General features: G+C 32.7%; 1 protein-coding gene across 4 annotated transcripts in view; it reads right to left on the minus strand.

Moving 5' to 3' along the window:
- The window catches only part of STAG2 (stromal antigen 2), a 128,392-nt gene that overhangs the window by 10,263 nt on the left and 92,845 nt on the right, over positions 1-25,284 (minus strand). The window contains exons 20-32 of one of the 4 annotated variants that reach the window (XM_051969250.1): positions 23,382-23,452; positions 22,677-22,764; positions 22,512-22,592; positions 21,248-21,340; positions 17,917-18,091; positions 16,120-16,271; positions 14,995-15,096; positions 14,411-14,559; positions 12,352-12,480; positions 10,959-11,164; positions 7,543-7,732; positions 7,337-7,450; positions 963-1,089 (exon numbers count right to left, since the gene is read on the minus strand). In XM_051969250.1, the coding sequence (XP_051825210.1) occupies positions 963-1,089; positions 7,337-7,450; positions 7,543-7,732; positions 10,959-11,164; positions 12,352-12,480; positions 14,411-14,559; positions 14,995-15,096; positions 16,120-16,271; positions 17,917-18,091; positions 21,248-21,340; positions 22,512-22,592; positions 22,677-22,764; positions 23,382-23,452 (1,677 nt within the window). The remainder of the gene's footprint in view (positions 1-962; positions 1,090-7,336; positions 7,451-7,542; positions 7,733-10,958; positions 11,165-12,351; positions 12,481-14,410; positions 14,560-14,994; positions 15,097-16,119; positions 16,272-17,916; positions 18,092-21,247; positions 21,341-22,511; positions 22,593-22,676; positions 22,765-23,381; positions 23,453-25,284) is intronic. The other 3 variants (XM_051969252.1, XM_051969254.1, XM_051969253.1) reach the window with 3 other exon arrangements.

Genomic DNA, 25,284 nt, shown 5'->3' on the forward strand with positions numbered 1-25,284 from the left:
AATCTTGAAATACATTCAGAAAGGGGCAAGGTCAGAGAAACCAAGAACCAAATTTTAAAAATGTGAGTAGACAGAGGTGATGTAAAACCTCGTCCACAGTAAACCCTATCAAATGCTATCCAGAAGTCAAGGAAGAGGAAAAGACTCATTGAATTTATTCAATAATAAGTTATCATTAAACTCTTCTTTCTGAATTTTAATAGAGCAGTAGAGAGAAATAGGAACAAGACTGCAAGCAAATGAAGATGGGAATAAGTTGTGAAGAACTGGAAAAACTGAGTCTGAAAGTAGGATCCTGTCAGCAAAGTGGAGAAAGGAAACTGAAAAAGAATTCTGAGGGAGCAGGATTGAGAGAAATTTTCTGTTTTCACTTTAAAACAAGGGAGAAATAAGCAGCTTTGTAGAATGGAAGAATAGCCTATGTATGGGGACAGACTGAAAAATGTCAAAAGAGGGGATAAAATATAGAGAAACTTCACAGAGGTAGGATATGGCATAAAAACTGCAAGTCATAAATTTAATCTTGGCACTGGGAAAGGCCAGTTCTTCCTCCACAAAAGAAAGGAAGAGAGAAAAAAAAGCATTGAACTAATCATCTATCTTTTGAAAACTATTATATTCTGGGATGATATTATATTTTAAAACAGAATCAAACACTTAAATATGTGTGTTTAAGTTTACTTTAGATATAAGAATAGAAGGTTAGATGTGCTTTTTAAAAAAATTAGATACAAATAGACTATCTGCAAAAGAAGGACCTGGAGGCTATCTTGCTCTGAGACCTAAAGGAAAATCTTCATTAATCAGCATGCTTCAATACTCAATTCCCTTCACTAACAGCAACAAAAATAGTTCAGTTGAGGGTATCCAGTGGTACCAATATTTCTTACTAATACTAAAAGGTAACAACTTTACAACTAAAATTACTGAATCATTAACAGAAAAGAGAAAAAAATATTTACCAAGTCTATATCCATGGTGTCAAAATCCATTCCCTCGTTAAGATCCTCAATCCTCCCTTCTGAAGACATCATGACATCTTCAACAATTGGTTCTTCATCATCTTCCATTAGGCTGGTACCACGCCGACTAAAGAAAACAAAATTTAAATAGTCAATATTGGAAGAAAATATTATGAAAGATTAATGGCAGAAGAGAAAATGATTAAATTAATTCTAAAAACACAAAATGTTCAAATGTATATGACGCCCCAAAATTTATGTTTATTTTACTTTGATCTGAGAAATTTAACTAAGACTAAACTTTGCTATCCTCTAAATGTCAATAAAATAAATTTATGTGGGTATCAAATAACCTTAGCAAGTGAAGTGATTTTTGGGATTATTAGTTCAGCAAACATATTTGCAAAATACTTTCCTAATAGGAACAGATGAGGAAAATGAAGTTATGTGACTGATCTACAATCATACAGTTAAATAAGCACCTGAAGCACTTGAAGCACTTGAACAGGTCATTTGATACCTCATCTAGTACTCTACACACTGCACCATGCTGTCTCTCAATCAGTCAGTAATCATTAATTAGGGGCTGTGTGCTAGGTACAGCATGAAAAGAAAGAAAAAAGTGAGGAAATAATTCAAGAATTATTTCATTATAGCTTCTTCAAATGAGTCTCCCTAAGACATAAAAAAGAGACCACTGAAGTTTTTTAGAATACAAAGAGCAACTTCTGTCATTGACAATTTCTAAGTCTTATACATTGAAAATTTGAGCCTTATACACCTTTTAAGGCTATGAAATTGAAAACTGAGAAACCTATTGGTAAAAGCTAAATTGAGTATTCTAACCATAGCTACTTCCAGAGTAGAAACATTTTCATTGTACAAATCATGATATAAATACATCTACCAACTATTCGTGTTCAAATTTAGGCTCTGAACAAGTTATCACAATTATGGAGACTCAATTTTACAAAGTCTAGCAACACAGTAAACAATTTCCAAATATGAAAAAAATTTATATGTGTGTGTGTATATATAAATAAAAATTACACTATTTGGACATAGAGGGCAAAACTAGAAATTGGTTAGTGAAAGTTGCAGCAAGGCAGATTTTTAATCAAAATAAGGCACTCAATTAGGAACCCATTCTAAAAATCAGAATAGGTAGCCCTGAGAATGTCTAAATTCTTTATCATTTGTTAGGGATGTTGTAGAAGACAATTCATGCTTCAGGTAAGGGTTGGACTAAATAATACTTGAGTCCCTTCCGACAACAAGATCCCAATTTGTAACTGGCATATGGTAGGAAAGTAATTTTCTAAAAAGATGCTTTAAAAAAATAGTATCCCTCTAAAAGGAATTCATAAGTTTGGTTGGAAATTCAAAATCCTAAAAACTAGGATTCCAACCTTGAATAGTCAAGGTTGTCAAATTGTTGTCAAATAACGTTGTCAAATAAATAATCATGTGACAAAAACTGTTGGGGAAACTGGAAAATAGTATGACAAACTCATACATAGACCAACATCTCATACCATATATACCAAGATATGGTCAAAATGGTCATGATTTAGACATACAAAGTGATACCATCAGCAAATTAGGAGAGCAAGGAATAGTTTACCTGTTACATCTATGGGTAAGGGAAGAATTCATGATCAAACAAGAGATAGAGAACATTATGAAATATACAATGAATATTTTAGATTACATTAAATTAAAAGTTTTTGTACAAACAAAACCAATGCAACCAAAAGTAGAAATATGGGTAACAATTTTTACTGCCAGTATTTCTGATAAAGGCCTCATTTCTAAAATATACAGCGATTAAAACAAAGTTATAAGAATACAAGTCATTTCCCAATTGATAAAATATCAAAGGATATTGATACAGGCAACTCTTAGATGACGAATTAAAGCTACTGATAATCATGAAAAAAAATGCTCTAAATCAATATTAAAAAATACAAATTCAAACAATTCTGAGGTACTATCACCCACACCCATCAGATGACAGAAGAGAAAAATGATAAATATTGGAGAGCATGCAGGAAAATTGGAATATTAATGCATTGTTGGTAGAGTTGTGAACTGATCCAACTATTGCAGAAAGAAATTTATAACTATACCCCTAAAAGGGGCATAAAATTGCGCATGCCTTTTGATCCAGCAATACCATTACTAGGTCTGTATACCAAAGAGATCATGAAAAAGGAAAAAGTTCCAAAAATATTGCTAGTACCTCTTTATGTGGCAGTAAAGAATTGGAAATTGAGGAGATACTCATCAATTGGGGAATGACAAAACAAGTTATGGTATATGAATATAATGGAATGCTATATTCTACAAGAAACAATGAGCAGGCTGATTTCAGAAAAACCTGGTTGGGGAATGACAAAACAAGTTATGGTATATGAATGTAATGGAATACTATATTCTATAAGAAACAATGAGCAGGCTGATTTCAAAAAAACCTGAAAAGACTTACATAAACTGATGCTGCATGAAGTAAGCAGTTGTATACAGTAACAGCAACATTTGTGCGATGATCAACTATGACAGACTTAGCTCTTCTCAACAATACAATTATTCAAGACAATTCCAAAAGACTCATGTTGGAAGATGCTATCCACATCCAGAGAAACTATGAAGTCTGAATGCAGGTCAAAGTATACTATTTTCACTTTTTTTCCTTTCTTGTAGTTTTTCCCCTTTATTCCACGTCTTCTTTTACAACATGACTAAGGTTTAATATGACTGTACATGTAATAACCTATATCAGATTTGCTTGCTGTCTTGGGAGAGGGGAGGAAAGGGAGTGAGGGAGAAACATATGGAACTCAAAATCCAACAAAAATCAATATTGAAAACTATCTTTATGTATAACTGGAAAAAATACTATTAAGTACCAAAAAAATCATTATTAAAAAAAAACTGTTGTTTACTGCACCTTTATGTGCTTGTAATAAGCAGGTGCCAACTATGTTCTCCCTTATTCGAATCATCAGAGAATTGACTTTTCTTCCAACTTAGAATCTCTCTTTCTCTCTCCTCTTCTCAACTGCTAGGGAAGAACTCCAATTTAGGCCTAGAGTAGTATTGGCAGGAGTATAGCAATAAGAAGGAGAAGGAAAAGACAAAGCTCCATCCACTCCTACTTCTATACTCTAGCCCTCATCACTAGATCATATATTTAAAGCTGGAAGGGAACTTAAAGACCATCTAAAGCAACCAATTCACTTGAGGAAACTGAAGTCCTGGGATGTTAGACAATCTGTCCAAGATTAGGGACAAAATGAAAGACCCAGAATTTAATCACTGGTCTTCTAAACTCAAATCTTTGTACATTCACTTTATACACCAGGACACATCACACTCACTCAATGCACACAATTTAGAGTCTGGATTTTCTATTAAATGTAAGTTATTTTTATTCAATCATGGAGGGCCCACCTGCCAGCTAAAAAAGGTAACAGAAGAGATACAGAGAGCATTTTTATTTCCTCTATGGCTTCCATTTTACTGCTAGTGTTAAAAAGCAAAAAGGTAAGGAAGCAGGCACCTGAGTCCTTAGAAAAGAAATGAGAAAAGGACTAAAATAGGAGGATAAAAGGCAAAGTAATGCCATTAAACCACATTCCCTATCTTTCCTACCAATAATCCTTTTACCTGAAGTTTCTCTTGAAAGAAAACTACTGCAAGGGAACAGAGCTACCACAAGTAAAGTGGGAGCCAAGGGAAACTATATTCCTGTAACCTGGCTAGGAAAGCCAAGGCAAGGAATGTGTGGAGTTGAATAATTAATGTGCCCGTCAACAAAAATTATAAGTCCAAAACCACCTTGCAAAGAAACATGGGCTATGGTACACTATGGGTTAGATTTTTATGGGTTAGCCTTAGAAGCTCAGCTGTTCTCAATTTTATTTTGCCTAAAAAGAAAATGTATTATGAATTTTAAATATCTGAATAAATGAATTTTTGAAAAGATATCAATACTTAAATTTCATCAAGCCCAGTCAAATTTCTAAGAGAAAAAGTTTTTTACTTATGATGAAACATAATCTTTTTAAATATAAAGCAGACTTTTTTGTAGCTTCTTGATGCATCTCAGTTGCTTTGCATGCAAAAATATTTTACAAAACACTTTTATATAACTAATTGGGAGTTGATACTTAGGATAACTAAAAAGACAGTAGGAACACTGAATTGCCTTTCAAAAATTCAAGTAACTTGGACCAGAAGAACTATATTTATGGCCCTTGAAATAACTGATATTTGTGATTGCTAAATCACTATCAGTAAAACAGTAGAGGTAGAACGATATAGGGAAAGAACAAATATTCTTGATGTTCAAAAAAGAATAAACTATAAAGTGAGATTGTTTTTGTTTCCTGGGAAAATCCTAAAATTTTTTAAATCTGAATTTAATAAACTTCAAATAAATACAAAGAACAGGGCAGTGTTCTGATGATCCTTTCTTTTTATTTTGGCAATCTGTAGTCCTCCTATATGCATAGTGAAATAAAAGAAAATCCAACTAGGAAAGAGAAGTGGTTACTACAAAGAGAAGCATGCCTCTCATGAAAACAAGTCTTGGCAGAATATTAACATTATTGCCACTTTTTACAGAACAACAAGCAAATGAGGAGGACACTATGAAACTAGTTAACCTGGATGTTTCCAAAACTTTTATCTCATACTATCCTTATGGGGAAGATGAAACTACAATCATATAGATTCACAACCGGTTGGTTAAACAATCTCAGTTGTTTTTGAAAGCTCTCTAGCAGAGTACCCCAAAGACATCTATATATACATATCATGCATCAAGGCATAGATAGCATGCTTATCAAATATGCAAAGGATATAAACTGGGAAGAATAGTTAAAACACTGGATAATAGAATCAGGATCTCAAATGATCATAATAATGGTTTAAGGACAGAGAATGGACCACCTGTGTTTTCACTGGCATAGGGAAATACCAGATGAGGAAATATTCCACAGGTAGAAAGACTTTTTTTGCCCTTGTAGTCAATAATGGTAAAAATAACAACAGTAACATTTATATAGTGCTTACTATATGCCAGGCACTGTGCTAAATACTTTATAATCTAATTTGATGCTCAAAATAATGCCAAAAAGTACACAGTGCTATTATTATTGCCAATTTACAGATGAAAAAAACTGAGGCAAACAGAGGTTAAATGACTTGCCCAAGCAAGTAAGAGTCTGGGACTAGATTTGAATTTAGGTCTTATTGACTCTAGGGTCAGTGTTGTATCTACTACATTACCTGGCTGCCAGGAAAAATTTTACATAGGTCCTAGAGTACTGAGAGAAGTTTAGGGAATTGCCCTGGGTTTTTCTGGTTCTAAAGCCAGTGTTTTAAGCAATACAATAGAATGCTTCTAACAAGAATTTGATAAGATTAAAAATAAAGTAAAAATTGCAATATTTGTACTTGGGTACAAAAAAAATCAACCTAAGTATAATAAGATGTGAGAAGGATTGTTAAGACAGTAGTTGTTCTGACGAAAAAAAATCTGGAGGTTTTAGTGGACTTGATGAGTCAGTAGTATGATGTAAAAGCCAAAAAGTGAGTATGAATTTAGGCTGTAAAGGGGAACACAGCTTCTAGGAATAAGGAAGTGTTAGTTCTTTTGTACTGTGCCCTCATCAGACCTTAAGTTGATTTCTGTGTTCAATTCTAGTCAACCATGGGCTAAGAGGGGCATTGATAAACTGGAAAACATGCAGAAGAGGACAACAATGAAAATTGTCAAGCCGTAAGTACATGTCATAAAGACTGAGGAAAGCAGGTATGTTTAACCTACAAAAGAAAATACTTGAAGGGCTATCTTGTGGAAGAGGGGTGGTCTGGCTTCTAGGGAACAGAACCAGCATAAGTTTTAAAAGTTAATTTAGGCCTGATATCATGAAAGATTTTGTAACAATTAGAGCTATGAAAAAAAGGATGGAATAACCTAGAGAGGTATTGTTTCCTATCCTTGGAGGTTTTCAAGCAGGTTAGACAACTACTTGTGGAAATGCCTCTGGTGTAAGATTTATACTAAATGGCCACTGAGATTTGGTCATTTCCAAAATTCAGATTCTTTGGCCCCCATTGACAGCCTTGTGAAACAGACAAGGCACATATCCACGTTCTACAGATGAATTAACTATGATTTGGTGAACATCTCAAAAATATTAAGTAAATGAGAGCAAATATCCTGAATGAGACTAGATATCCTGATACTCTTTTCTCTGCACTAAGATGACTGCTAAAAGGTTTAGACTAGGCACAATTTCAAGGGTGTTAAAACCGAATTAGAGAAAATCCCAGACTTACAAAAATATGGCCCTCTCACTTACATGGCATGCTGAAGGTTAGTTCGCAGCTTAACATAGCTCATTGCTGCTCTCTCCTGCTGTTGCCTGGCTGCTTCTTCTTGTTGTCTTTGAGCTAACATCCATGTTACCTGCGTGCTTCAAGGAGAATTTTATTCTTCTTTAACTGAACTTTTTTTTGGTATGTTGTTAATAAATGTAAAGCACAGAAAACTATCGACGGTACTTACTTGTAATCTAGTGGTGTAGGATGGTGTTCCGGCTGTATCGGATAGACACCCATGTAGTTTTCCTCTGGCCGTAATCTTTTAGGCTCTCTCATTATAGTTGAAGTAAGCTGTGGTGTCTGCATCATAACAGGGGTGTGCATTGTCTGCTCTCTATTCAACCACATGCTATCACTACTACTACTTTCTTCAGCTGGATGGAAGAAAAAAGTAACATCAATTAAGCAGTGATCAATGTACACCACAAGCAGATTACTAAGATATGTATAAGATACGTGGAGATTTAAGTGTGTGCATATGTATATGTATGTATGCACTTTTTAAAAAATTTGCTTTTTATATTATTTCTCTGGTGCCCAAAAGACCAAATTGGGAATGGATAATGGGAAATAGATAAACAGATATCTAACTTTTGAAATTTATATCCCAAACTCTTAGCACAGAGCTTGGTACAAGATAAGTGCTTAATAAATGCTCTTCCCTTGATTCATACACTTGTCTACTCAAGCTATCACTTCCAACAAATGTTCCCATTGAGGAACATTTTCAACACTTTGCCCCCACATAAAAAGCCAAGAAACTGCAAATTATCATCACTTTTTATGAGAAATCCATTTTCAAATTTGGGGACAGAATGAGGAAAATTATGAGTAATGCTATTTTATAAAAGAGAGAGCATGAAGTAATGGAGAGAAAGAGGAAGGAATCTACAGAAAGTTTGGGGTGAGAATCAATTTAAGTCCTAGGAGTATTTAATAATGAAAATGAAAGGAAAATAACAGAAAAAATGGAAAAGTCAATCAAAATTTCTGTTAAAATTACAATTTCATCAATATTGGTATCACATTTGAACTCTTTGTAATTTATACAATACCTACTACGTGAGAAAGAAGGAAAGACAAAAAAAAGCGAAGAATAGCCATAATAAAGTAAATAAGTAATAAACAAAGAAGTCTATACAGTATGTGACATAATTTTAAGGGCAGTGAAAATTGATTTTCAAGATATTGTAAAAAGACATTGAACAACAAGAAAAAAATCAGGTCTGATCAAACTATCAAAAAGAAATGATCTAGTGAATATCAATTTCATCTTTATATATCTTTTATAGATAGACATATCTATTTCATCTTAAGAAAATCTGAGAATAAAAGCATCCTTGATAATATGAAGATCTTCACAAGAGATATTCCATAGGAGACCGTATATTTGTAGTCACATGACTGTTAGCTATAGGGAAGAAAAAGCACTGCTTATTGACTATAAAAGTTATTTTTTCCAATATTCAGAAGAACAAAATATTATCTTGTAGATTTTAATCCCAACGAGTAGATAGCCCGTGCAAGTGTTAAAATTTTATGACTCTATAAAAGATGCCAACAAAAATTACCTCAATAATACTCTCATTGTTAGTATTAAGTAAAGCATAAAAAGGAGATACACATGCCACCAGTATCTAAAGATAAAATATCTGGCAACTCAAAATAAAACTTTTACACTAAAACAATGAAAGATTGAGTTATAGCAATCATTCTAATATGGAAAGAGTCCCAAAGAATTAGTGCCATATAAGATCAGAATTTCAAGGAGAATAAGAAATGTTCCTTCTTATGAAAAGCAATGAGAGACTTTCAATATACTGTGCTTTGCAAAAAGAATGTCTTCTTAAAAGAAGCTTACAATCTCTGCCTTTATAAATAATGACTTTACAATAGAGAAATGTTCTTAAGTCAAAAAGAGTCAAAAGGAATTAAAGAACAATAATCTTATTGGGCTTAATGAGAGAAGTGGATACATAGAAGTATACTTATTCCTGATATATGCAAGATATGTCAGCTTTATATTGCAATCTTTAAATAACTACCAAAGGAAAAGATTCAGTTTAAGAATGGGATCACCTTCAACAGTATAACCTAATACATAGCAACAAGATTCAGAAACTTAACTGTATCTTATTTCTCTTAAATAATGAGCACAACGAATCCACAGAACAAACTACAGAAAGAATAGTTTTAAGGGTCCTACCTTATTAATTATAAACTCAAGAAAAGTCGAAAAAATAGAAAATAACCAAACACCATAAACCAGAAAAGGTTTTTTTTTCTTTTATTGCTAAATACTGCTACCTAAACCTCAGGATCTATTTTCAGCTAAATAAAGGCAGAACATGTTAAATCTATACTGTATCACTTGCTATTTAGGGGAGGGGGAAAAGAGAAAAGAAGGAGAAAAATTTAGAACAGAAGATTTTACAAAGGTTGAAAACTAACTCTGCGTGTATTTGAAAAAATAAAAAGCTATCATACGCTGTGCCATCAAAAAAAAGCTAATGACAAAGCTGAATTATATCGTTCTTCACTTTGAAAAAAATATATAAAGGTGGATTTCAATCAACACCTTGTCTATGACTGTAGAAAAAGAATAGCTCAGGAATGCCACTGATCTAGCCTATTGGAGGCCAACAAACTGAACAGTGCTCTAAGGAAACACTGATCAGAAATATCAAATAGAAAAATTGACAGTCAATTGGCTTTTCCAACAAAATGCACAGTGAGATATCTCTTCCCAAGTCACAGAGATAGGGGATTTGGACTCTCTAGGTCACTGCTCTCCTCCATTATCAGAAATAATGGTAATTCATTTTAAAGAAGAGAGGTATGCTGAAAGTAAATGACTCTCAAGCAAGTTGCTAGAAAAGCGATGCCCACTTTTCATTCCTTCATTCTATTAAAGAACTATATTAAACTTCATTTTGTCTTTTCATGCATTAGGTGCTAGGTGCCAAATCCTAGAAGATGTAATTAATAAGGCAAGCTCTATAAGTAGATTTTATTTTAAAAAATAGAAAATGCGACAGCTTAAACCTCAAGTCACCTGATTTATTAATTTGCTAATGATAAAGGGAAGACTGGTATAGTGAAAAATTGGGTCAGGACTGTGAGACTTAGGTTAAACTTCTAACTGATAGTTACTGGCTGCGTGATTCCAGATAAGTCACTTCACCTATTTGAGCTTCAATTCCCTTAACTGTAAAATATATTGTCTAAAAATATTTAGTAAAAACTTCATCTCCACAATGATCAAATTACAATTTAAAATATTAACTACAGAACCAAGAAGTCAGGAAATATACAAATTAACACTTCATAATACATATATAGGCAGTATTTATATAATATAATATAGTATATATAGGGACTCGTGAACTAGAAGACATGAATTTCCATTCTGCTTATTGGAAAAGTCAGATGGAATAGGGTAATCTTCAAAGAACCATTCCAACTTTTTAATTCAACAAACTAGACTTGTCCAATGAAAAGTGAAATGTACCTTTAACTAATAAAATCTAATATTTTCCTATTGAGGCTATGGATGTCTTCATAAATAATAAAGAAAGGAAGAAAAGAAGGATACTTAACCTTCAGGTAATTTTCGTTTTCCTGTTGCTGGTTTTGTTTTTTTATTTCTCACAGTTGATCCCCGACTGCTAATTCCACTGATGACTGACATGGTATCATCATCCCCTCCAGCTAATAAAGAATTCCTATAAGACATCAAGGGAAGCCACACATCTTCTCTTCGGAGTGACATCTGAAAGGTCATGAACTTTTCTAGATAAACATACCTTAAAGAGAAATAATAATGGTTACAAATGTTTTTATATTCAAATAAAATATATACAGTAATCCTAGAAGCTTAGAAAAATGTAGAGAAGGGAACTTGCTAATAAAGTGCTTGGCACCACACATCTTACTTTTCAACTGCAGTATTTTCATTATAAAATTCTTGCTAGTTTTAAATATATTTACCTTCAAAAAGTTTTCATCAAGATCATGCCGCTGTGTTAAAACACACGAGGCACATGTAAAACTAAATATAAACTATGTGAATTTCCCAAATATATAATCCTGTTCTAACTTACTGGTTCTTTCCCTTCAACAAAAATTTCCAGGGAATGGTAACCATTTAGTTTTTTTTAATGATTTGTTATACAAGCCATGATTATTCCTCTAAGTTGAAAAAAATTAAGTGACTTGGCTCAATTAAGGGTGTATAAGATAGTTTATTTCGCCAAGTATTACTGAGGTCTTTAAGTTTACTTTAACCACTTTTCTACATAGGACAGCACAGTAGCATGGAAAATTATTAATCATTTGCAATGATATGCTTACTATAAAGCATTGCCCAGGTCTTCTCTTTCACATATGTACCAAAGGGCTCTAAAGATTATGTCTTAAGACTTTAATATGACAATACTATGTGGCTGATTCTCAGATCAGTATCTTACTCTCTTTTCCAAGTGAAAGAAAGATTAAGTCACAGAAAACGCTGCACTTCATGCAGGTTATCTACAAAGTTTCTCTAAATTAGATTGACCTAGTCCCTTCCCCCTCCAAACCAGGAGTGAAGAAAATGCATAGTTATAGTGCATTTTTTGAGAACATATTCAAATTTTAAAAGGAAGAGATGAGACTTTCAGGATTAAATTTACTTGATAACATTTCAGGACATTATATGAAGCTAAACTAGAAGCTCCCTAGATATCTCTCGCAACATTTTAACAAGGGACACTACGAAAAGTAAACATTATCGTTTTGTTTAAAAATATTAACAATATTCTTAAAGGATAAAATTGTTCCAAAATACAGTTCTAAAAGTTATAAGCCAAAATATTTGCTGTTATTAGAACATATTAAGCCTTAGTGCAATTCTGGAATTCAATACAAAGAGGAAGCATAAAATGCATAAATGTTGCTTCAGAGTTCCCCAAACTGAATACTTTAGTTGGAGGATGGATAATTAAATACTTACACTGTTCTTTTATCTTGTCGGAGAAGTTTAGAAGAAAATTCACTCAAAATATCAAGAAATGCCAAATTTAAAGGTGGATGGCTTTCACCTTGTGGATTAGGTTCCTTAAATGCAAATTCTATCCCATCCCTAGAAAGGAAAGGACATAATGAATATCTGAAAGAGTATAATTCAAATGTGCTATTATAGAATGGAAGAAACGTATCTGGATAATTTTTCCACTAACAAGAATGGATAGAATGGATTTATGTTTATGTCTATAAATTTCAGATACACAAATAAGAAGTGGATGAAAGAAGAAGGATAACAAGAGAGAAAGAGCAGTAATATTACTTTTTGATTTATTGGCCATGATAATTCTATCTTTCCTGAAAGCAATATAGATAGGATATAATTACTTCTGGGATGTTCTTATAGCATCTCACCCAGCAAGAACCCAGCTCCTTCCAGGTAGTGGACTAATCCAAAGCAACTGAGCCATTCTACGTTATAAGAATGTTAGGAGAGTATCATACCATGACCCATAAGGAGGCCTCCAGAGGCTGTTAAGTGGATTTAAGGAAGGATATAGACAAGAATCACATAAGAAAAGGCAGCATGCATAGTAAGGTTGCAATCTACACTTGTGTCAAGAGTAGCCACACTGGTGAAATCACAAATCCAATGTAAAATAAAGCAATTAAGTCAACTGTAGAAATGGTTGAACCATTTACTTAAGTTTAGGTAAAGAAGGGACAAAATGGCAAACCAGCAGTACAAAATAAACAAGAAAAGAAGTTCAACAACAGTGCAATTGGACTTCCCACAAGGCCTGGAGTGATGAATGGGAGTACAACAATACTTCAATTAAGAAAGAGAATGTACTCCAATTATAGACACATGGCCAGTAACTTTATTAAGATAATGAGAAGCATAATATAGTCTAAGAGAGCAGGAGAGAAGAGGTCCAGGGTTACTGTAGGAAAAACAATACAAAAGGTATGGAACTGGGAACTCAGGAGCAAAAGTAGGAAAAGAGCAGATTAGAAAAGGTGCCTTCATTTGTAGCTGGAAATGAAAGGTCTTAAGGTAAGACAGGCTACTTGACAATGTTCACAGTTTGGGGGGTGGAAGAGTAAGTGCAGGGAACTCTTGCCAAACAAAGAATATTACCTGATCTGTTTTGTGACTTCTAAAATTCTTCTGATTGGAAGGACAGGGGTGTGAGCTATGCTTTTCATTACACAGTATAGGTAAATAGAGATAAAGCCAAAGTATCTAAACCTAGGTTAAATAAATCAGTAAGAACTGCTCTGTCAATATAATACAACTGATATAACATCAAAAGCTCTTTTGCAAAGGAAAAAAGGGATCAGAAATAAGGGGGCATAATTACCATGGGATGAAAAATAGTTACAAAAAAGTAGAGGCTACTGAAGACACAAAAGAAACTTCCCATACTACTCAACATTACCTATGATCAACACTCTTTACCTTCAGCTAAGAAGAAATAGAAATTGTACAGAGAGATATTTGGTGTCATGCCTAAATTCATGTACAGCCTTACTTCCAATGATTTATGAAGATTTGGTGTGTGGTTTATTTTATAATGGAGCTTCATGTCCAGATTCACTAATTGAGGTATCACTAGATCTAATTTTTTTAATCCTAAGAATGAAGAATTTACGTTAGAAGACAAGTCCATACACTAAGGACATTATTACACATCAGCCCAACAATTTTCTCAATTCTAAAAAAGATTCAAATCCTAATTTTTAAAATAATCTGCAAAATAGAGAGCATAGAATAGCAGAAAGAGTACTGAATCTGAAGCCAAGAAGCCAGGATTCTTGTCCCAGCTCTACCACTTACTAACTCCATGATACTGGGCAAGTCACCTTCCTTTTCTGAGTCTCATTTGCATAATCCATATAATAGGAGCAATACTTGAACTCCCTGCCCTCAGAGGTTTGTCATGAGGAACAAACAAGTATAAGACGCTTATAAACCTTAAGGTGTTATATTTATTAACGTCAGCCATTATGATTAGTTGAATTCAAGTAAAATATTGGGAAATTACTTGTGTAACATGGCGATGGCTTCTCTTGTTTTCAACTGATCAAGTCCAAAAGTTAAAGCAAAACGTCGGGCAAGTTCTTTAATACCACTGAATGTTGGTGATGATCTGTCAAAATTATACCCATTCTCTTGTATCATTTCGTTGAACAGCTGTTTGGAATCAAAGAAAACATTTGGGGTTTTTTTGGGTTGCTAATATTAATAATTAGTATAAACACTTCTATACCTAATCTGTAATAAATATTTAATATTGTACAAATTAATAAAGAAGCACTTTAAGTTGGTGTCAGTTATCCTCTTAAGTTCTTTTCAGTTAAGCCAAGGTAAAACTATTTCCTGGTGGTTTCAACACAATTATGAACCTAATGAATACGAATATAAAAAGATGAAAAACAAAGCCCAACACATTAATTATATCCATAGCAAGCAAACAAGAAGGGGTTATTGCTGTTCTGATTTTTTTCTTTATCTATACAAGAGGCAAATAGGCATGTGATTCATTTAGGAAAAAACAAGGTTTCTTGGTTTGAATATTAAACAATGTTTTTGAAAGAATCAATAATACTTAAAATTATTCCTTCTTACCTGCTGTAAACTGAGAATAAGCGTCTTTGCACATTGGATTTTGTCTATCTGCCTTGTTTTACTCATTGTTTCTTTAATAATATCTCCATAATCATTGTAATACTAGAAAAGAAATTTGCATGTATTAAGTGAACTTCACATCATAAAAAAAAAATTGTGACTGGTAAGTAGACAGACAGAAAAGGATAGTGAGGGGGAAAAAAAGCTTTTCGTGGGCATCAGAAGAATTATATTTCTCATGCTGGCTTTGCCACTAATTAGTTCTGTGGTTTGGGGAAAGCCACAAATTCCCAGCCTCAGAATCCTCATCTACTAAATGGGAACATATGACACTCTAGCTACCTAGAAAGACTCATTGTAACCAATAAATAAGATATGCAAGGAAATATATTATAATCCAAGGTCAGGTAATGGACTGTGATAAACTTAAATGCTATTGCTTATGGAATCTAGAATCTAGAAAAGGGAGCAGAATTGAAATATCTGAACACCTTGTCTAAGGTAAAGAAACTAGTGAAAAAGAAAATTCTGATCAATAGAAAGGTATACTCAGTGGGAGAACAGAAATAATCTAGGCTTCATTACAGCCAAAGTACCTCATAACACTATCCAATTCCCTTTGCATTGATTCCATACTTACAATGTAACTGTCTAAATTGGTAATTTGGTTTCCCAGCAAGCTTGGGGTGTCCTGGGTATTGAGAATTAGTATTCTGGTTGCAATATATCTCTCTCAGTAAATTAATAAATTGGCATTCTGGTTTATAAATCCCTCTTGTGAATTTGGTTAGCACAAATTATTCCCCTAGTACCTGATCACCCCTGGGTAATGCAATAAAAATGAGTTTCTAGGCCTGCAAGACTACAAACTGGCTTCCAAAATACTGACAATAAGCTCTAAAATCTTACAAAATAAAAATCCAAACTGTTTGAAAGCAAAAAAAAAAAAAAATCCAGTGCTAAATCTTCTCCATGAAATGTTAACATTTATTTACTAAGAATCACATGCAAGGCCACTTTTAGCACAACATTGAGGGAAAAGGATATATATGATGCCTACCACAAATTGGTATAGTCTCCAAATCTGAAAAAATAATTCTGTTACAAGTAGTTACAAGTATTTACCTTCATATACTGCTTGAAAATATCCGCAGCTGTATTCATTTCCACCACAGTATATACAATTAGTTTACAAAAAGCTGCAAGTAAATTTCTCCGCTTGTGCAGTGCTTCAATTTTACTAGCTTCATCATCCTGCTGTCCATCTGAAAAAAGGCCTAAATATTGAACTATGAGATTTTTTAGCTACTTATTTGATATCATGATTCAACTTAACAACGAAAAAATCTGTTCAAAAAAAGAAAGTGATTAAAGAAAATCCTTGAATACAAGTTTTTCACAATACTCAGTTTTTCTTAACAGTTAAGTTCAAACCCACTACTCTACTTTAGTCCTCACATGGAAGTGATCCAGGATTCTCAAGTCGTGAATAATGCCTGGCAGATTCTAATAAGCGAGAAAGCATTTCAGAATGGTCCCCATAAGGACCATCTTTAATTACAAAAAGACTTCTTTGCAGTTTAGGCCATGGCATACCAGTTCTAAATGACCAACTTCAAAAGTGAAGAGAGGCTCTAGTCTGCCTTTATATTACTGAAAACAATAGATAGGTATGTACTCTTTTTTCACTTTTAACTATTTTAAGTTTTATACATATCTTACAAACAAAATATAGGGAACATAAATTACTCTTGATGACTCAAGATCACAATTAGAGGTTCCAAATTCCATATGATGGTGGAGTGCAATGATTAGGACTGGAGTCAAACATTTAAGGTGATTAGTCCTTATGCAATATCATCCCAGACTGCTCTTCAAGTCCCTATCTGATTTCTGTAGACTTTTCATCTCCTCCCATGATGCTAAATTATCTTCTCACTGATGGTAGCTAATGAACAGCACTTACTTATCCCTCCTTCCCCTCTATAATTTGAGCTTTTAATTTGCTATCTGATGAGGGAAAAAAAGAGATTATGAAGTTTGTTCAAAGGTACCTAATCTAAGGGATCAACAACCAAAAGGAAATTCACAATCAATCAAATATATAGACCTGCACTGAACTGTATGAGTTAGACCAGAAACCGCAGCAATTCCCTTACCAATATACTGATTCTGTGATTTGAACTTTATGAGATCAGAACAAGATGATCTATCTCTAAGGTCCTTTCTAACTTTGAAAATCCACAGGAAATCATGTTACCCTAAACGTCTTTGTTTAGTTGCAGATTTCTTAATACATTACACACAAAAATACACACACAGACAGACACCCTCTCCAGGAAACAAGCCCTCATAACTACATTTGGGGGAGAGGGGGATATTATAAATGCTGCTTGTATTTGGTGAAAAATCTTTAATTTGCTCATCTAAATCTGTATGTATGTTTATATACATGTTGACATTAAGTTTGAAGTAGAACCTAACACCAAAAATGTGAGAAATCATAAAATCATGATGTAAGCTTTACTTGAAAAGACTGTTAAGGAAAAATCAAATTATCTGTAAAGTCTCAGTTAAATACAGAGAAATTTGGCTTTTCTTCCCCAGAACATTTTGTATTCTCTTAATTATTCTGCACAATAGTTGAAAAACTAACTCAGAAAATTACTTTGAAATCTATTTATAACATAAAGAAATATAGATTTAAAAGGATCTATAAAAGTTATTTTAGAAAAATGATGCATAGTACTATATTATTTTACTGAAGTTAGTTAATGAAATTTTTAAGCATCTATAAAAGTAAAAGATCTTGATGAATAGTCAGAGCATTTAAGCAATATATCTTCCAGGTTACTAAATATTTCCAAAAAAGGTAGCTCCAAATCTTCAGTAAGCATCCCTTTTCTGTGAACTCATGATTACCTGCACTATTGTTATCATCATCCTGGTCAATGAAGACATGATCCAGAATAAAGCTGAGCAGTTCGGACTGCAATGAAGAATCAGGAGTGTAAACTAGTGGCTCTAACATGTCACGTCCTCCTGACATAATCTGATGGCTGGAGATCATCAACACATCACACAAAATAGTGAAGGCCTGAATAAAGAAATTTAAATTGTTATAAATCAACATTTCTAACTAAATTTCTATTCCCCACTTCCCAAAATCTGACAGTTACTTCAAAAACTTTTCTAAGATATTGAAAAAAGGTGGTTCTGAGGCACTTCTCAAATGTAAACAGTTAAGAATAACAATTGACAAATGTTGACAAATACCACTATATTACAAAGAAATATATGATACATAAGGAACATACTTATGTTTTGCAAAAATATGTAATCTTAAAGATGTATTGCACCAGAAAAATGACCAGAAAAGTTAGCCTTTCCAACTTCAAATATTGCCTCAATCCATCAATAAGCATTTTTTAAGTCTTACAGGACAGCCTGATGCTAAGTGCTGGGCATACAAAGAAAGGCAAAAGATAAGGAGTTCACAGTCAAAGAGTGAGGGGAGATGACACTGAATACAACTATGTGTCTAAGCTATGGAGATGATGAATGAAGATACAAGGAAGACTATTACATAGATATGAGTAGATGATAATAATTATAAATATAATAAAAATTATGTTTGTATATAATATACATTTGTCATACATTAAAATTTGTATCATAAATATATTATGAAAAATAATTATTTTCTTAATTATATTTAATTAAGAATTAATTATTTATATTGATTATAAATTATCATATAATATGTAATTCTACCTTAATTAGGCAATTTGTATAATAAATTAAAGTGTAAGACGAATAAAATAATAAATGAATGATATTATTTGTTATTTTTAATAACTAAATCATGCCAATTAATTATATATTATGTATGGTATATTTTCGTAATGGATAATTACGCATTTTAATTAATGTAATAAACTGAGATTAAATTAATATTAAAAATTAATGTGTGGATTATATATAAAATGATAAATATTAATATGATTGGCTAAGAAAATCTAGGAAGGTGACAATCAGAAATCAATGGGCATTCTGAAGAGAGAACTTGTGGTGACAGCACTAAATGAGAAAGGAGAGATTTGAGTAATTGACCCCACCTCTCTGGCATTTCAGAGGTAAAGAAGGGAAAACAGATAAAAGTTACATGATGGAGAGGTATCTAATAGGAAAGTATTGAGGATTCAGAGAATAACAAGACAAGACATCAGAGATCTCCAACATATGTAGAGGCCAGAAAATGTACACAGAATACAGAATGAGTCAAATATAAGTCTTAAGTCACTAGATCAATAGGTTTCCAGAAGGGCATCTGGAAGGACATTTTTTAAAAATCACATGGGCTAACCATACAACAATAAGCAAAAAAACTGGTATAGTCAACAGGAAGACAGTCATATTGTATGTACCAAGGATACAAAGTTCAGGTTGACTAGTTTTTGTACATGAATCCAAATTCATTTTGCAGTTTCTGAGACCTACATTTCAGAAATTATAATGCTTGGGAAAAAAAATCCAAGTCATATTCCCCTTTATTTAAAAAACAACAACCCCTACCACCTTCAAAATTGCATATTTTAAGTAGGAGAAAATTCTGATGCTGTGAAGGACAGATTATATTGTATATTCTTACTAGAAATATATAGTCACTGAATCTTGATATCAGAAAAGGGAATTCAAAGTATTTTCTAATTTCTTACTTTTGACTTAAAATGCTGTACCTTAATGACAAAAAATTAATATGCAATTTATTTTGGCAATGTTTGCAACTTTATCATTTAATGTCAGTAAGCCAGTTAAAAAAATAAGCAGTCTCCGAGTCTATTAGTTAACCCTAAAACAAGCTCTTGGAAAGATAGGATGACAGTATTTTGATTAACGTTTGAATCCTACAAAAATGGTGTAAGAAGATTGGATAATGATAAATGGCCAAAGCATTTCCATTAGAAAGTAAGAAAATAGCTAGCAGCAACCTAATCAACAAAATCTCCTAGAAAAGGAATAAACACCACAATACTTTCTTCCTCTTTATTCAAGGTGATACTAAAGATGGAGGGAGGAGGATCATCAAAAGCCTAATGGTAACCAAGTATCACAATGGATTTTATCAAATTCTGATACAAGTTTCAAATCCTAGATGGCTGAAGGAAAAGACAAAAGAGTAATATTTCAGCTTTAAAATTCCTGCCTGCTCTCAAATGTAGAAAATTGTTTTGTTGGTGCAGTGCTTGTGAAGGATCAACAGGATCCTCAAACAACTGGTATCAAATTCCCACTAGTGTTTTCAAAGTATAACATGTTTTCAAAGTACGTGCACATTTAATTTTTATACATCCCTTCTATATGCAGAAAATACTTGACAACATTTATCTCAATGAAGAGGCTGTCAATGGCACTGTTTGGGATTTCTTTATCCTTGACAATTGCCTCTGGATGCTGCTTAGGAATACCCAACCCATTTTCTATATTTTCCCAAGGGTGATCGCGCTTCCAGCTCTTCAAGGTATCCAATCTCCTTTATTTCAAAATTGTATAAACAAAGACTCAGATATGAGACTCTGTCTTTTCCTATTGGGTATGAAGGAGTAGGATATGTGGAAGAGAAAGTACAAGATTGTATTAAAGGAATAAGGAACAGGGATCTACAGCAGGGCTGCTAAGAACTATGGCAAAGGTTTCTACCAGAAGGAGGATTTCACCTCTTACTTCCAATGCTCCCTCTAGTAGAACACTTAATTCCCAGACCAAAATAATCACCATAAACTTTGGGGAATTTCAATCGATGTAATAGCTTTAATGTGCTCCTAGAATCTCAGGGAGAATTCTCAAAAAATTTCCTCATAAAAACAATGTGACATGTAATAGAGTTGAATGAGTATACTAAACTTCAAACATATGATTTATATGGCCATGTGCTTTCAAACTCCTAGAAAATTGCTTGTCAATAAACTCTAATAATCAGTTTCTATGCTGGGAAATGCATGTTTGCTAGACTCTCCAAAAAGGCTTCACAAAGAAAACAGGCTGATAAAAACATATATGAAGCAAATTCACTAGAACTGCCCGCTCAATTATATGATATTCAAGCCTAACAATTTGAGCAATGTAAGTTTTGTATTATAAAATGAGATTTATTACCAAACTAAACACAGCTTTCCAGATCCCTACCAAACAAAAGGGCATCTTAGATAATTATCCAAATGTTATCACTAGCTACGATATTGACAAAACGAACCTGTTCCTTAACAGCAGTATTCACATTGGTCAGGTAATGCTGACAAATCTGACAGAAGACCCTCATTTGTTTCTTTAAACGAAGTAGGTCCTCCTGGAAAATAATTTATGATAATTAAAAATTAAAAGTGTGTATTGTGAATCCTGTTTTCTCAGAAATCATTCTCACAGACATTTTCACTTATTACTATAAAAAAGTCAAGATATAAAAGAAAACAATTCAAGTGCTATATTATCAAAATGCTAACAATGCTAATTAACTAATCCTTAGCTAACAAATATTAATTTACAAATCCAATTGCCTTCTTTTGCTCTATCATCATTCTTCATTGTAAAAGAATACATGAAAAAAGTACCATACATGACTGATTTTTATTCAACAGAAACCCAAGTTCAGATTTTTCTGGACAGTATTCTCTAGTATTTCAGAATTCAATGGTACAGAAAAACTATATATGGTTAACAGAAACCAGTATAAATTAGAGCTGATTATTAGTAAATGAGCAGTAGAAATGTGATTTCCTCTATATGAATTCCTTTTTCCTTAAAGGATAGTTGATGAGCTAGTATTGGTTTTAAGGTTTTCTTCATGCACAGAAGTGTAATTTATGCAACAAAAGTGAAGATTAAAATCCAAAACTTTAGGAAAATTCATTAAGGACTTTCTACTTAATTTGTCTTAATGAGTCTATGAAAAGACTCTATAATTTACCTTTCCAATTCATTAACTATAACATCTAAGTTTTGCTCTCATTTATTGAGAAGGGTCAATGCCAGAAGAAAACAAGAGCATAAAAAAATCTACAACATGTAGACTAACATCTTCATTTTAATGATGAGGAAACTGAGCCCCAGGAAGAGGAAATGATTTGCAGTAGGATGTATTTGATTTTTTTACTTATTCACTTCAGTAGTTTTTCTTTTATTTTTTGAGTAATATATGCTAAAATGTGCTTTGTCTTTCAACTACTCCCAATCTGTGTTTGTGAAATACTATTTGCACCTACTTTAAATAGCCACGCATGATTTATTAATTTAAAACAAGAAAAAAAAATTTCTGGACATAAAGCAAATTTTAACAATCACATTAAAAATATTTAAAATTGACTAGAGTTGGAAGAACTTGACTTCAGTTAGGCAAGTGCACACAGCAAATAAGGTAAAGAGGGCATTCAAATAAGTTTTTTGGGGTCCCCCCCTAACAAATCTCTATACTATCTGTACTAACATTAACTACTTAAAAGCTTGTAGCTAGTAACACATACCTTGGTGGAGCTGCTTTCGGTAATTTTTGCTAGCTGCCAAAGGATTACATAGTGAGTACACTGCAATGCATGAATAACAATCTATAAAAATAAACAACACAAAGTTAGCAGACAAGTCAAATGTTTCTAGAATCCAACCTACACATACAACTTTTAAATACAAACCTGTTCAGGCATGTCTCCATTTTCAATACCAGTTTTCAATAGCTTGTAGTTACAACCAAACAAATCCCATCTTGAAAGATCATGGGTACTGGAAGAAATTTTGAAAAGCTGAAGTCATTAAAAAATCAAATTTAACCACATTAATTTGTAACATTACTGTTAAAGAAATAATACTTATTTATCACCATAAACACCCATTCCATAAAAACAAAAAACAGATCCAAATAATAAATTCCCCGCAATACTATTTTTTCAAAGTCTGATTTGCTTTTAGGATTCTGAAAATTTTTAAAATAATTTTAGTAATTTTTCAATTCAAAATATAAGTATTAGTATATTAAAGGATGATAAATTATAACTTTCTTCAACCTCAGGAAATTTTTCCAAGAATAACTCAGCTAAATTGACAATGTATGAAATAAATTAGAGTTTATTGATGAAGTCTCTGAGGAATTATAAGAGACATTTACTAGTCCTTTAAGACAAAACATAAAATCTACAATATTTTTTAACAGGCACTCATCCAACCACAGAAAAGCAGTCATTAACTCTACTTACCAAAGCAGCCTGTTCTATTCTAAGAGAGTAATAATAATCACTCCTCTCTAAAAGTGAACAGAATCTGCTTTACTAAAGTTTCCAACCACTCTGGTTCTACACTTTGAGACCCAATAAAATAAATCACCCTGTAACATTAACACTTACTTGTGAAAAGCAGTGATCCTTTTTAATGTTGATAAGACCTGATAGGCATCATCTTCATCAGGTTCTTCACCCTATTAATATTAATTGTATAATATTAGACACTATAAATCACTACAGGAAAGTCCTAACTGTTCAAAACAAAACCACCACCTTGGAGAAAGGCAAAGTATGAGATGGGCAACAACAAGAGAACTGCAATTTTTACTCCTGTTTCAAGGCCTGCAATCATTTTAGAGACATAGGAAATAACAAGTGTTACATCACAGATACATTACAAATAAAGGATGAGTGAGGAGAGAAATAAAATGGATGAACAATCTTTTTCCAATGTTAATGAAAAACAGAAAGGGGGAAATGAGGAAGAAAATCAGGCTCATAATAAAGTAGCTAAATTGGAACACATAAGGGAGGAGCAAAAAAGAAAATATTATTACAAGTACTAAATATGTGTCACAAGAAAAAGTCTCAAGGATATACGGGCTAAATTCATGTAAAATGAGAAGTTATTAAATAAAAATCTAAATGTTGTAATAAATTGATGTCTAACTCTTAGTAACCCTACAGAGGTTTTCTTGTTAGAGAAAAGGAAGTGGTTTACCATTTTCTCCTCCAATTCATTTTGCAGATGAGGAAACCAAGGCAAACAAAGTTAAATGATTTGTCCAGAGTCATGTTGCTGATATGTGCCTGAGGTCAGATTTGAACTGGGGAAGATGAGTCTTCAGGCTGGCACTCTACCCACTGTGCTAGCTACTCTGTTGTTTTTTACAAAAACATTGCTAGGTACTTAACAATATCTCATTTAAAACTGAAAGGGAAGGAGGGAAAACCAGCTGGATCAAATATCTAGTTAGCTATGTGATAAATTCAGTTAACTAAGCTGTTTCAGATTAAAAGACAAGGTGATAGAAAAATTAAATTTGCAAACTGTAAAGAAATGTATTTTAGCTATTATTATTATTATCATCCCCATGTTAAGATGAGGAGAATAAGGCTGGAAAGATAAGAAAAGTCCAGAAGCTTCTTCTACAGAAATTTTAAAAATTTGCCAAGGGTAGTCTTTTTTTTTTAAATGGGCAATAACCCATCAATTAGGGAACTGCTAAATATAAAAGTTATGTTATATGAATATAAGAGAATACATAATGATACTATAAGAATAATTAAGGGGACAGTTTGAAAAAAATCTGGGAAAACTTGTGAACTATGAACTGACAAACTGTTAAATGAGTAGAACCAGGAGAAAAAAGTATATGATAAACAATAACCTAAAGACACTTTGAAAGACTTAGGAACTTTGATCAACACAATGGCCTATCTCCCAACAAAGGTAATAAACTCAGAGTACTGCTTAAGAGTCTTTCTTTGGGAGAGGGGATGGCCAATAGGAAAATTGGGTTTGCTTGATTATTCTTGCTTTAAAAGGAGTTTTGTTTTTCTTTGTTTTTCTTCTATGCCCAGGAGGGCGGCAAGGTGGAAGGAGAAAGGGAAAAAAAGGATGTTTCTCTGATTCATTTCTTATGTGCTTGTAATTTTAAATTATTCACTACTGTCTTATATCTAATGAAGAAGCAGAATTCTAGAATTCTGATACTGTAAATTCAAAAACTAAATTTCTCCTACACACAAAAATTACTATTTTAAGAATTTTTAAATGGTGAATTCATTTAAGAATTCCACACCAGTATATCAATACCTTTTAATTCCTTGAAAACTGTAAACACACTGAAGAATAGAATTCAAATGGATAATCTATAAAATATTAAACTAAACATTACACAGATCATTTAATTTAAAAGGGGAGTTCATATAATTATTGTAGTAAAAACAAAGGAAGTAAAACACAAAGACTGGTAATTTGAAGTAGAAATATGGCTTTTTCAACTGTGCAAATAATTTCTGT

This window comes from Antechinus flavipes, chromosome X (assembly GCF_016432865.1).
Source record: "Antechinus flavipes isolate AdamAnt ecotype Samford, QLD, Australia chromosome X, AdamAnt_v2, whole genome shotgun sequence".
In the NCBI taxonomy this organism is placed as follows: domain Eukaryota; kingdom Metazoa; phylum Chordata; class Mammalia; order Dasyuromorphia; family Dasyuridae; genus Antechinus; species Antechinus flavipes.